We start from the raw sequence: 14,956 nt of genomic DNA, 5'->3' as shown, positions 1-14,956 counted from the left end.
CACCACGCGCAACAGCACACACACACACACACACACACGCACGCAACGCGCACGCACACACACGCACACACCACAGGTGAATATTTGTTCATAAACAGTGATGTGTCTATGTGGTAAAACTGAAGGCGGGGCCGTTTTTGGGTCCCATGTGGTCTCTGAGTGAGAGATACACTGAGGGGACAAATGTTCCATATAAGTTTGATGTAACTTTTTTTCAGCCTCATTCTTCTGTTCTGTCATGTCAGTTAGTCCCTGTTAATTCTTTATCCTTGTTTTTTAATCATGTACAGCATATAACATGGGAACCTGCGGAGTATAATAGCTAACATCACATGGAGTCTGTTAAGTGAGGAGAAGGTATGAGCAGCATCAAAACTTATTGATCTATCAACCTTATTGATTCCAATATTAATTTTATATACAATTTTGGACTTTTTTTTCTCATTAAACTTTTTACTTAGACTTGAAACACAGGTTATACATAATGCTCTTACAAGAGGAGATGTATATGTTTATCTGCCCTCAACGCGTACTCTCCCACATTACTTCAACCCTCCCTTTCACCCGACACCCTCTGTACTCGGTGCGTGTCCCTATTACATTTTTGACCACAAAACCCACACACATACATCCACCCAACTAAAAATTTAAATATATATTAAAAAAACTGGGCTGCATACATGTACACATATAGCTAAATCTCCTAACACCAAAACACAAAAAAGTACTCTAACCAGAACTAGTGGGAGCAGAGCATCGGGGGAGCTTTTTGGTTAAATTACCCAATATCTTGTCTAAAGGTTACTACATAGTTTATCCAAGCTTTTCCAACATCTTTCAAAACTTGTTTTGTTTCAAGTATAAGAATAAACGTTAGCTTCTCCATTAATAAAAAATATTCCTTGAACCACACATTGACCCCAGTCCTCGACTGAAGGCAGTATCTGCTGTAACCATTTCCTCCTGATTGCTTTCTTGCTCGCTAATAATAAAAATATTGTACATACATTTATTTCTATCAAATCCCTTCCACATGTGACCTAGTCTATTACATCCTACAATAACTAAAGTCTCTCAAAACTTTCACGGATTGTTCTTTTCAAAAACTCTTTCACGGCCATTTTAATTTTCTCTTATATTTTTAAAGGGGTGGACAGTCCACACACAAATGAATAATTATTTGCTTTACTCGCAGCACAGAGACCTCAGCGTGCTGTGGTCTCTTCTCTCTCTTTCTAAGGAACTCCTTTGTGCTGGTGTTTTGAAGAATGTTACTATAATTTTCCACCCAAACTCCCTCCAAGACAAGGCTGATGTACTCTTCCATTGTTGTAAATTTTTCCCACAAACTCCAACTGCATGATATTACCCTCCTTTTCCCCCATTTCTCCTTATATATGTTGTATCTCTCCTTTTAACTCCTTGTAACCCATTATACCAACTTTGATATATTTTGTGACCAGGGTCCAAATGATACACCTAATTAAATAATCCTCAATATGCCTGAATTAATTTTGTCCAAGTCATTCTATTGTTTCTCCAAAGCAACTTAAGTTTGCAAAAACCTATAAAAAGTTCATTTGTGAATAACCACTGGTTTTTAAGGTGACCTTTTAACAGATTCGCTCCTTTTAATGTGTTATAAAATGCTTGCAATGGAATGTCGCTTGATATCTGGCCATTTAACTTTTCACTTGTTAAATATTAAGATCCGGTTGTAATTGATGAACTGACCAAGGTTTTTGTCTGTTACGTGCCATTGACGTATCTGGAGCGGCATAAGCACAGTAATTTTTTTGATTTGGAAGGAGACGAACTTGTGTCTAGTATATGTCTGAGACTCTATATGCACGTGTGAAGATGACTACCTCTCAGTTTGTGTATGTCTGACATGAGACTCCCAGAATAATGTATAATTCACCAATCTTGGGTATACATAATTCGGTGTTACTCATGCTGAATGAATAGACGTGCGTATGGGGGAACATACGGTTATATGTACATAACACATAAAGCAGACTATGGTGTGACCTAGCACAAACTGCAATTAGCGAGTTGCAGAATGACAATCGCACACACACGAGGCTAGTCCTACACCTTATACAGGAAACGCTGTCCAGCACCCTTATTCCTCACATGTGGAGTCTGGTGAAGAACCTAGACTAATACCATCGAGATCCACCTGATAACCCAGACTAACAACGTCAAGACTAAAGATCTCATCCGATTCATAGTTAAAACCATATATTATGAAGTGAGACGTGAGAACTTTTTTCCCATTAATATTTAGAAAGCATAAGAGATAAATCTTAGTTAGATGCGGTCTCACTAAGTTCCATAAATGTTATCAATGGATATTGAACTCCACCTTCTAACTCTAAGGCAACAAATTTTAGGCGCAACCCAGACTAAGGTATATTACAATTTGATCAAATGTCTGCTTTTGTTGCTATGAGAATTCTGTTCATCTCTATGTTGTACCCTGACGACTTGGTCTCTCAAGAAGGAGTTATTATTACTCGTTAATATCTAGCGTCAATTTATGGGTGCATCACTCGTTAGTTGCATATAGAGAATTCCTTTTAAAATGTTACGTAACTCAACTTAGAACTAGTCCGGTCATATACAACATGTTTAATCTACCAACATAGGAATTACCATCTCCATGTTGATAATAACTTTTAGAATCTCAGTATGTATATTGCAAGTCACCTGTATGGGAAAATTCATAGTAAGTTCAAAGGCGTTATAATCTGACAACTTGTGTGAGTAACCATAAGATAAGTAATTACATCAAATATGCAAGGGTAATAATAATTTTCGTCTCATTTTTGACTCTCCTGTCTTAGAAATAAATCAGTTTGCTTAAGCTCATGCAGCCAGGTCTGTTTAATTTCATATTAGATCCTCAATTTATAGTTTCCTTATAATCGCGATTCCAAGGAAGCGTGGTCATACAGTCGGAAACATACATCGCGCATGAGTGGGAGAGATTGTGGAAGGAGCCAGCCCGCCTATGGTATGATACCACAAAGCGCTACAATAGAAAATGAATTAATAGGAAATTTCTCAAAAACGTATATTTTGACTGAATAAATCCCTATAAATTATCCTGACCTCAGCTTGCTAAGACTGAGTTTATGTTTTCATGTTTTGGGGTACATGTAGTCTTACTCAAGCAGATGAAAAGTACATATCCAGAAATATCAAAAGTGCAATAAGCAATTGTTTAATATTAAGCAATCGATCATAATTAAACAGAGAAATGGGTCCATAAATGGTCATTCCACAAATGACCTTCTCACCGTATGCGTGTCTATATCACGCTAAGCCAACAAGGACGGTGGCATGGGCTCTCTAATTATATAAAGTATTAGTTCATTCTGAATAAAATGTGATGACATACACTGTGTGAACGTGATGTGAGGATTTATGCAGGCATTGGAAAAGCTACTACTGCTTTTTGCGCTGGCCGGGAATGTGCTCAATAACAATGATCAATAAGAACCTAGTATTGTCATCGAGATGTTCTATGCAGTTTGTTGGTGCAGAGGCAGTCAAGTGTGATATGGGCTACAGCATTTCTGTCTTGCTCTTTTTGATCTGAACAATGGTCTGCTCAAAATGTACCTGCAAAGTAGATAAGTTTACTGTCTACCCACATAAATATCCCATAGTGGTTCGAACGCACAGTATTAGGAACAATTTATACTTACTGCACATTGTAACACTATTACATTATTACTTCATAGGAATTCATTTAAAATCATCATGAAATTTCCTCTTGTCAAAACATACTTGACAAATACAGAACTCACTAACTAACTATGCAGTCACTGATAGTTCACTTCTCATACTTTGTTCAGCAGCAAAAAACGCTTGTACAAACAAAGCATATTTCTACCAGTCCACTCACTTCATTTATAGGACAGTTAACACCAGCAGATTTCCCAAGTAGATTCGTCCTGGACCCACACAGGTTATCTCTGTATATGGGTCACCAGGCTTTCTAATTCAAACTGGATGTGATATGCGCATGAACTAGAGACTGAAGACAACGCTGAGCAGGAGAGATCATAATATGTAGTGATGCATCCCCACACAAAATAACAGCACCCAATGTCGACCAACCTGAAACACAACACAGAGACACACAGGCAGCCCCTTTCCATCCATCTATCAATAAGAAAGCAGGAAGCAGAAAGAGGAGTCTGATTACTGACCTGCTGCATGTATATGTGGATTTATAGTGACAAAAGGTTACTTCAGTGCATGAAACACTTCTCTGTTGTTTTCTTGGAAGTTTCTTCACACTCCTCATTACAACGTGTAAAAAAAAAAAAAGTAAAGAACCATGATAATGAGCCTGTGCCTCTGCCAATCAGCCAAATCAGCGAGTCAGTATCACTATCCTTGGTACTCAGTGACTGTGATGCTGCATAAAGAGGCGAGAGGAACGAATGGAATGGGTACACGCATGCTGCACCCACTAAGAAGACATAGAACGAGAGCGGCTACGGCTCACGATTTTCTGCTGTTATAACGCACCCAAGAATGCGAGGCATATAAGCCTTGTTAAATACCTGTCTAAGAGAATCCTCCGAACGTATGATACCTAACACACACATTCAGCACCCAAGAAAGCAGACTCCGCACAGAGAGAGAGACTCCCACTCGTGTGCGTGAGTATGCCTCCCTCATCATGTGACTATCTTGCTCAGACCTCCTCGTGCTTCTCACCAAGACAAACAAATCGTATTACTATCAAGAACAGACTGGAACTCTAAACAGAAGTTATGATCCGCGACCCTTGCTATAAAAAGCACTTCACAACCTCATGCTCTAAGTGATTGCTCTGAGAGGTGGAAGGTAATGGAAAGAATGTCATAAGTTGCTCGACTGGTGAATATCGTTCCGATACAGTGTGGCAGGACGAGTTTCTGCCGAAGGCCCTCCGTAGGAGATCGCGGATCAGTGGCTAGCAATTGGTCCCTCGCTCTCTTCTCGTGCCTTCAAACACAAACAACTCATGACGCGCTCGTACAAAACAATGGAAAAGCAACACACAACAGAAGAATGACGACGCTGAGAAAAATACGAGGTGAAGAAGACTGAAAGAAAAACTACAACAACCAAAGTAAAGCTATGCCTGTAGAGGAATCGCTCAACTCACGGTAACATCGGGTGCTCATTCGAACTCTCGTCGTGCGGCGTGCAATGGTTGGGGAACATGTGACATGTGACCTATCCAGCTTCCACCTGGAATTAGCGAGTAAACGCAGTGTGTAAGTACCGCCTCGTGTTCGAAGCGTGAGACACGCGATAGTTTAAAGGTTAGAATAGGTAGTTGTGACTCGACGAAAGCTTCCTCCGATCTGTGTGCTGAAATTATACATTAAAGATAACCTCTGCCCTACGTGTTTAGTCCTGTGAGCTTGAATTGTGAAACTTGTTGAACGGAGATCTGGCAGCAGGACTTACTCTGTTCGGCGGTGACAGGTGACAAGGCGCGGACCCGGCAGCGTGTGCGTTAGTGAACAACGAAGCCCCGGGATGACGAATGCCCCCCCCCCCCCGGTTGACTGTCAGCTATCAGTTATTATTATCAGTACTTCACACTGTGTTATTTATATTCCAGCTCAGGAGCGTGTCTCACCTCCCGGGGCTTCGTTCGTTCACTACGCACACGCTGCCGGGCCGCGCTGTCACCTGTCACCCGCCGAACAGAGTAAGTCCTGCTGCCAGACTCCGTTCACAAGTTTCACAATTCAAGGCTCAACAGACTAAACACGTTTTATACTGATTTACAAAGTGTTGGGAGCTTCTCCACTTACAACAACATTGCATTTAAACTACCGGTCACGTGGTTCACACCGATTCACTGCGTCACGTATTTCAGGTGAAGCTGATAGGTCACATTCACATTTCCACCATCCGCAGAGACACAGTGAAGACAAACGAGTCCGGAGTGGAATTCAACAGTGAGTCCTTGTGTGTGTGTTCAGTGTCTGACCTCAGGTTTTCTGTGTCAGTGGTTTGAGAGCAGAGTTGGTGGAGACAGGTGGAGGAGGAACATCCAACTGACCACTCCAAGGCTGGAGAACCTCACCCCTGTGCAGATAAGGTAACCCACAGCTCTCCTCCTCCTCCAAGCATCACTACAGGTGTGGATGTTTAAAGTGTAACTGTGTGTCTCTGTTGAAGTGAGCTGTCTGAAGCAGCGTACGAGAAGCTGGCAGACGAGACTCTGGATGCTCTGGCTGATTACTTCGAGGACCTTACAGATGAAGCTTTCACTGGAGCTGACTACGACGTCGTCTTCTCTGTGAGTCCGTCTCTGTTCACTGTCTCTGTGCAGCACAGGTACAGGATAGTGATACTGACTCGTGATTGGCTGATGGGCAGAAGGCAACAGGCTCATTATCATGGTTCTTACTTTTTTACACGTTGGTAATGAGGAGTGTGAAGAACTCCAAAAACAACAGAGAAGTGTTTCATGCACTGAAGTAACCTTGTCACTATAAATCCACATATACATGCAGCAGGTCAGTAATCAGACTCCTCTTCTGCTCCTGGTTTCTTATTGGATAGATGGATGGAAAGAGGCTGCCTGTGTGTCTCTGTGTTGGTTTCAGTTGGTCGACATTGGGTGCTGTTATTTGAAATGTGGGGATGCATCACTACATATTATGATCTCTCCTGCTCAGCATTGTCTTCAGTCTCTGTTCTGCGCATATCACATCAGTTGATTAGAAACCTGGTGACCCATATACAGAGATACCTGTGTGGTCCAGGACGAATCTACTTGGGAAATCAGGTTTCTCAAATCCTCTACCCTGATTATGGAAAGTGTGTCTGTCATTTACACAACGCTTAAGAAATCATATCGATGGAGAGAGCGACTGTAACCTGCTCACTGATACACAGTGTGGTCAGCATGAGCTAGAGTAGCTGCAATGGATTCAAAGTGACAAGTCTGAGACCACTCAGACCTCTCCTTCACCCATGTCCTCAGTGTGTTCCATAACAGCCACTTTGACAGAAGGATAAATACACAGCTTCAGTGTTGTAGTGTTGGGCTCCTCTGAGTCCTGAAGCTCTGCTGGTGTTAACTGTCCTATAAATGAAGTGAGTGGACTGGTAGAAATAGCTTGTTTGTCACAGCGTTTTTGCTGCTGAACAAAGTATGAGAAGTGAACTATCAGTGACTGATAGTTAGTTAGTTAGTGAGTTCTGTATTTGTCAAGTATGTTTTGACAAGGAGGAAATTTCATGATGATTTTAAATGAATTCCTATGAAGTAATAATGTAAATAGTGTATACATGTGCAGTAAGTATAATGTGTTCCCTAATACTGTGCGTTCAACCACTATGGGATATTTATGTGGGTAGACAGTAAACTTATGTAACTTGCAGGTACATTTTGAGGCAGACCAGTTTGTTCAGATCAAAAAGAGCAAGACTGAGAGCAGATGCTGCTCCCACCAGAAACACTGAAACGCTGTTAGGCGGACGTTGCATGTAATTAACCACATAAACAAAACTAATATAGAAGAGGTCTTGCTGGGGTTAGACGCAGAGAAGGTGTTTGACTCTGTTGATTGGTGTTTTTTATTCAAGGTATTGTACGGATTCTGATAGCACTGGACTACAAACCAACAGCTAAAGTATGGATTAATGGTGGATTATCATATACTTTAGAATTATAAAGGGGATGCTGACAGGGCTGCCCCATTTCCCCACTCCTATTTGCGATATTGATCGAACCCTTGAGTCAGTGGATAAGACAAAATGAGAAGATACATGGAATTACTATGTTTCTAGAGGAGCAAAAAATAGCCGATATTTTGATATACTTGGGGTGTCCATCTGTTTCCTTACCAGAATTGCTTACAACTCTTAACAGAATACGGATTATTATCAGGTTATAAACTAAAGACCCACAAGTCCCAAATTCTGACATTCAATTAGCCCCCTAGCAGTTCAGTCAAAGTTGAATTTAAAGTGAGTTGGAATTGGATTCAATGAAATTTATTGTGCCTAAAATTATGTGCCTGCGGAAGGAGGCGGCAACCTGATTTGAGTGCAGACATCATTAGTTCTTCTAATATGGGGAAAAAAAGTTCATTCAAGTTACTGACGAGATACGGTTAATTTGTCAGGACTGAAAGTAGGCCTAGTCCTCAGCCACAAGTGGAAGGTGCTGGTGGAAGGTGACACCCCCCTGGTTGTGGCTTAGTACCACCCCCGCCTACTTTTCGGCCAGGAAAAACCCTGAATAGACAAATTGATATCACGATTCATTTGGCAGGGAAAAAGGCTGAGGATTAGGTTTAAGACTTTTCAGCTAGCTAAGGATAAAGGTGGCGTCTCCCTTCCAAATATCAAAAATTATTACCAGGCAGTACAGACAAAAACCTTGGTCAGCATATACAACCGATCTTATAAAGCAAGGTGGAAAAAGGTAGAATGCCAGATATCAAGCGACATTCCATTGCAAGCATTATAACCATTTAAAGGAGGCGAATCTGTGGATAAAGACGTCACCTTAAAAACCAGTTTGGATTCACAAATGACTTTTATAGGTTTTTGCAACTTAGTTGCTTGGAGAAAACAATAAGAATGGACTTGGACAAAATTAATTCAGGCATATTGAGGATATTCTTATTAGGGTATCATTTGGACCCTGGTCACAGAAATATATCAAAGTTGTATAATGGGTTACAAGAGTTAAAAGGAGAAGATACAACATATATAAAGGAGAAATGGGAAAAGGAGGGTAATATCAATGCAGTTGGAGTTGTGGGAAAAATTTACAACAATGGAAGAGTACATCAGCCTTGTCTTGGAGGGAGTTTGGGTGGAAAATTATAGTAACATTCTTCAAAACACCAGCACAAAGGAGTTCCTTAGAGAAGAGAGAGAAGAGACACAGCACGCTGAGGTCCTGTGCTGCGAGTAAAGCAAATAATTTTCATTTGTTGTGGGACTGTCCAGCCCTTTAAAATATAGAGAGAAAATTAAAATGGCCGTGGAAAGAGTTTTGAAAAAAGCAATCCTGTAAAGTTTTGAGACTTTGTATTTAGGTGTAAGACTGGTCACAGTGAAGGGATTTGAAAATAAATGTATGTACAATATTTTATTATTAGCGAGCAAGAAAGCAATCAGGAGGAAATGGTTGACAGCAGATACTCCTTCAGTCGAGGACTGGGTCAATGTGGTTCAGGATATTTTTTATAATGGAGAAGCTAACGTTTATTCTTATACTTGAACAAAACAAGTTTGAAAGATGTTGGAAAGCTTGGATAAACTATGTAGTAACCTTTAGACAAGATATTGGGTAATTTAACACAAAAGCTCCCCCGATGCTCTGCTCCACTAGTTCTGTTTAGACTCTTTTTTGTGTTTTGGTGTTAGGGATTCTAGCTTATATGTGTACATGTATGCAGCCAGTTTTTTAATTATATTTAATTTTTAGTTGGTGGATGTATGTGTGTGGGTTTTGTGGTCAAAAATGTATAGGCACACACCCGAGTACAGAGGTGTGTGGGTAAAGGGAGGGTTGAAGTATGTGGGAGGGTACGCGTGAGGGCAGATAAACATATACATCTCCTCTTGTTAAGAGCATTATGTATAACCTGTGTTTCAAGTCTAAGTAAAAGTTTAATGAGAAAAAAAGTCACAAATTGATATAAAATAATATTGGATCAATAAGGTTGATAGATCAATAAGTTTGATGCTGCTCATACCTTCTCCTCACTTAACAGACTCCATGTGATGTGAGCTATTATCACCCAGGTTCCATGTTATATGCTGTACATGATTAAAACAAGGATAAGATATAACAGGGACTACTGACATGACAGAACAGAAGATGAGGCTGAAAAAAGTTACATCAAACTTATAGTGGAAACATTTGTCCCCTCAGTGTATCTCTCACTCAGAGACCACATGGACCAAAAACGGCCCCGCCTTCAGTTTTACACATAGACACATCACTGTTATGAACAATATCACCTGTGTGTGTGCGTGTGTGTGCGTGCGCGTGCGTGCGTGTGTGTGTGTGTGTGTGTGCGCGTGTGTGCGCGTTTCCGGCCTCTGGGAAGTCCACACCACAGATCATATGACTGTCTCAAGACTGTTGTGTGTCTTTTTTGGCTGCACTACATCTGCAAATGTCCGTGACTGTCTGAGTGATGACGTGACAACATTAGTCGGCCAAGTGTTGGACTTTTCCCATTGGCTGTTGTGTTCAACTACTGTATCTTCTCAGATAGTGGGCGGGGCCTTTATTTACCTCACCTACAAAAGTAACAGGTCTTTATTTCTAACTCCTCATTTCATATGTAGAACTGGGCATACCAGTATTTTATTAAGATGCCTCATTTTCCGCTCCTGTTTGTTAGTTACCTGTTAACACTTTCAAATTAAAAGTCCTATTGCATTTCGGTGGACAGAAACCCTTTATTTCCTGACAGGGCTTTTGCTGTGCTGTTGTGCTGCAGTAAGAGTATTGTCTCTGTTCTGGGGGGTTGTTTATTCTTTCATCCGTCTCGCCTGTAACATCTTCCTCCTCCCTGTCAGTTGTCCATGAGGCTGATTAATAAAGCAGCCAGTCGTGTGTGTCTTTTTTTTTTATTCATTGCGTTGGAGAACAGCTGTCTCTGCTGTCTGACTGATGGGCCAGTGTTCCAGTCTTGGCAGCTGACCCCCTTTTTCAACTGGCTGCACTGGCATATGGGGCCATAAGCAACACACACACACACACACACACACACACACACACACACACACACACACACACACACACACTCTGCAGAACGCAGAGAGCTGTGACACTGCATAAATCTGCAGGTAAATCTTTCTGGAATAATCAGCAGTCAGCTCTACACTCTTGTTTCAAACTTAATCCATCGTCCTGTTACAGAGGTTTCAGTGAGCCACACGATAACATGCTCAACAGTCTTCTCCCCCTATAATCACAGTGAGTTCTACATTTCTCTTTGTGTATCGATGAAACAAATGAGACACAACCTGTTCATCACTGAGCTGTAGAAGGGTTGGTAGGTGTAGAGTATTTAGCTGTTCCCAGTCATGTCCCGACTCCTGCTCTGCGCTGGAACTGGAAATCATGGAACTGCTCCACGGCATATCTGACAGTGAAGGAAAAAATATATGTAACAAATCATTTGGTGTGAAATGGACAGAACTTAAATGATAGCAGTGTGTGAAGATCACTGCTGTTGATGATTGTGTGCCTTGGAGGTGTTTTGTTCCATTACAGTAGTTGTTGAACTGGTTTATTAAATGTGTGTGTTCTGTCTTTGGTCCATGCACAGAGTGGAGTGTTGACTGTGAAGGTGGGCGGGAACCACGGCACCTATGTCATCAACAAACAGACACCAAACAAACAGATCTGGCTTTCTTCTCCCACCAGGTAAGACCGACTCCACCCCTGACCCCACCCCCTGATGCTTTTGAGGAAAATGAACACATGACCCAGTTGTCTTTCACACACGTCACACCATCACAGAGTGGTTCTCGGGCACCACCCTCAGCTCCTCTCTTAACAGTAACATCTGTCTGCAGCTGCCTGCTCTCCACTGCACTGCTGTGGTTACACACAGAGCTGTCCAGACAGCTGTTGGTCTCTGCTCTGTGTCCAGACAGCTGGGACAACAGCTGAGTGTGGGTGGACATTTTAATGTCACAGTGATGGTGATGAAGGTGTAAAACTCTCACTGTTTGAAATGCTCCACGGTACAGTGGTCTCTGATGTTCAACAGGAACATGCTCACGCCATCTTTTATTACAGTGATGTTCACCATTCACAGTAAATGTTGTAATTATCATCGCCCTAAAATGGTTTTTCAATAACATGTTTCATTCATTTTTGTCTCTACACATTACAGACAACATTTAAGTGAGATATGACTTTATATTGAGACAACCAGTCATATACATATCGACCAATGGAGAATCCGCACACAAATTTGGAGGTGACATGTGACTTTCGACCAATCATATTCACAAACTGGAGAGACTGGGTGTGTCCAGTAATGCTCGTGGGTGACGGTGTAAGTGTATCTATGGTGCAGTAGACAAGTTAGAGGAGCTCTTGCCTGTTTACTGTAGTGTATGTACTTTAAAACCCTTATATCACAAAATGATATCAATATTTAATCAAAACATCAAATCAAAGTTAAAATAAAGACATAGATGTGAAACCATCACTATTAGAACTCATGAACGAAGTCCTCAGCCTCATGGAAATAAACTTTTTTTTCTGAGAGATCTGAAACATCAGCCTGTCAGTGAATTTCCTCTGCTGTCTTGTTTGCAGTGGACCGAAGCGCTATGACTGGACAGGTGAAAACTGGGTGTACATTCACGATGGTATTAGCCTCCACCACCTGCTCTCCAAAGAGTTCTCCATCATCTACAATAAGAAAATGGACCTCTGTGATCTGCCCTACTCTTGAGAGCTTCACCTGGAATCACCTGTCTGTAGTAAATCTATTGTGAGTCACTGAACAACTGTTCGATCACATTGGAGCCAAAGACACAAAGTATTTAGTGTATGTACAACTCCACAGTACTTTACCAGCATCAGCCCATAATGACAGTCATCTGCGTGTGAGCTGCTCTGTTGTTATCTGTATCCTCTCTAGTAGTAAAAATCTATTTCATGACAATGTCACAGTTTCACGAAACCCGTGTGGGATTCATCCACATTCAGTCTCCATGTAAACTCCTCAGTGTCCCTCACCGTTTCCATGGCAATCGGTGTTTTCACATCTGACCGACACTGTTGTTGAGAAGTTGACAACACCGTAGCCCCAACAACACTCCATTCTCTCAACAGTGCTGGAAACCTGTCAGATGTCGGCTGACAGACAGTTCGTCCCCATGTTAGTGATTTGTATTTATTTTATTTGAGTCGCCATGTAAATGTAAATAACATAGTGTTACTGTTTGATGCATTTGACCTGAGTTGGCTTCAAGCTCATTTTCATCTGCAGCGACAGAACAGCACTCATCAAACATAATACACAGCAGTAGGTCACACAAGCACACACACACACTCCACGTGCGTTAGTCAAATTAAAATCAGGAACGTTTGTACACAGAGCAGATTATTCAGCACAGAGCACACTGATTGCTGTTCATATACAGCGCCCTGAAAGACAACAGTGCAAATTGTTAACACAGCTACTCAGTCAAATGTAGAGTTCAGAAATAAGAACATGACTGTCACATGCTTCATGTAAATATAAAGATCCATCATCAACTCTCCTCCGATATCAAGTCTACATTTGATTAGCTCTGCCAGGTTGTAGGGTCCCTGTTAAAGTGGAGAGATTTGGTCGAAAGATGAAGTGATTGTAATGGAAACCTCATGTTGAGATCTGCAGCTTCTAGAAGAAAAATAAGTTTTTCTACCAGACTCATGAACAGACGCAGGAACAGTGTTGTGTTTCCTCTCTGATCTCCTTAAACAATCTGGGTCCCTCTTTGTAAGTTTATTAATATTTTTAAGAATCATTTTCCTTCTGCCTTGTCCATTATATGAGTATTCAATAAAAGAATTCAATCCAACCTTTTCATTGTCAAATGCAGTTTGCTTGGACTAAAAAAGTTTTAGTCATTCGTTCTGGTTTATCAGTAAATATCTGGTCTAGTTTTGTATTTGAAACATTTTCTGAACTGATTCCAGTGATATTTGCCTGTAATTATATTTTCTCTTTAACTTATTATCCCAATTCAAATTAAAATCACCCAGAAGAATTTATTATTGGTTGTAATTACACTCTTAGGATTTCTGTGAGTTGATGAAGTGGGTCTGAGTAAAACATGTTCTTGTGTTTTGAAGGCAACATGTTACATTTTTTTTATTTGCCACATAAACACTGTAATGATCCAATTAGTCATTCTCTTTAATTCGTTTAATGTCAAGTCATTCAGTTAATGTTAAAGTTCTTTAGTTCATCATTGACAGAATACTGATTGTGTCAGAATATGTGTGTGTGTAAGTGTGTGTGTATATATCACATTACCAGAAAGTTGGGGTATCCCTTCCCCCCTCCTGTGCTGTAGTCAGACTGGGACAAACGAAAGAATGAATTTATGTGAGGATTAAAAACACAGACAGCACTGCACTGCAGTCATTACATGCATTACAAATAGTCAAGGATGAAACCACATTAAGCCTGAAGCATTATTTCCATTGTGGTTCTCTAGAGGGTGCTATAGAAAAAAAATATTGTGATACAAATAGCTACTATTCCCAGATAGTGATGGCTAGAAACATGGTTCCACCTTTTAAATGACAAGCACAGGCCACATTAGCTTGTAAAGCTTGTTGATTAAAACTGGACAAATAGTCGATTTTAATGCTTCTGACAACCACAACTCATACACATGCACTACTAGTTCTGTCATTTTTCATGCGACCTACTGAGGTCAACACTATGAATGTTTTCCAGGAGAGACTGTCTGAACATGGGAGAAGTTATCTCCACATTTAAACCATATCGCCCCTCTCTATGACGGCCGTCTGTTCACTTCACCTTTTGATTTCTGATACAGTCAGGCAGCATGTTGTATGAACTTCTTTTCTAGTATCTCCACACTTTAATTTTATGCTTCTCTACAGGACACTATGCTTCCTGTGTTTAATAGGTTAGACGCAAAATCAAACCTCATTTTTGGGGACACTGGACTTTGTCTTTGGCATCCCCTTTTTTGACACCATCAGTACGAATTTACAAAACAAAGCACATCTGCTCACCTGCTGTACTTCTTTAACTTTTTAGGTGCTGTTGTGTTACATGAATATTTCCAGTTTGCCTAAACTGACTCCTCATTTCAAAGGGAGATCCTGTAGTTTTGCTACATGTGTCATACAGCTGCAGTGACTTTGCACATACATATGAAACATCAAATGAGCTGATGA

The 14,956-nt window shown here is 40.8% G+C and overlaps 1 protein-coding gene across 2 annotated transcripts in view; it reads left to right on the top strand.

Annotated features, from left to right (window-relative positions):
- fxn (frataxin) overlaps nucleotides 1–13,599 on the top strand; it is a 14,713-nt gene extending 1,114 nt beyond the window's left edge. The window contains exons 2-6 of one of the 2 annotated variants that reach the window (XM_022755720.1): nucleotides 5,639–5,728; nucleotides 6,033–6,124; nucleotides 6,205–6,325; nucleotides 11,340–11,437; nucleotides 12,344–13,599. In XM_022755720.1, coding sequence (XP_022611441.1) covers nucleotides 5,639–5,728; nucleotides 6,033–6,124; nucleotides 6,205–6,325; nucleotides 11,340–11,437; nucleotides 12,344–12,482 — 540 coding nt within the window. In that variant the 3' untranslated portion in view covers nucleotides 12,483–13,599. Of the gene's footprint in view, nucleotides 1–5,638; nucleotides 5,729–6,005; nucleotides 6,125–6,204; nucleotides 6,326–11,339; nucleotides 11,438–12,343 lie in introns of both variants that reach the window. The other variant, XM_022755712.1, reaches the window with a different exon arrangement.
- Nucleotides 13,600–14,956: the final 1,357 nt, after the last annotated feature.

This window comes from Seriola dumerili, unplaced genomic scaffold (assembly GCF_002260705.1).
Source record: "Seriola dumerili isolate Sdu_G_001 unplaced genomic scaffold, Sdu_1.0 BDQW01000017.1, whole genome shotgun sequence".
In the NCBI taxonomy this organism is placed as follows: Eukaryota; Metazoa; Chordata; class Actinopteri; order Carangiformes; family Carangidae; genus Seriola; species Seriola dumerili.
This window is presented reverse-complemented; position numbering and strand designations above follow the sequence as displayed.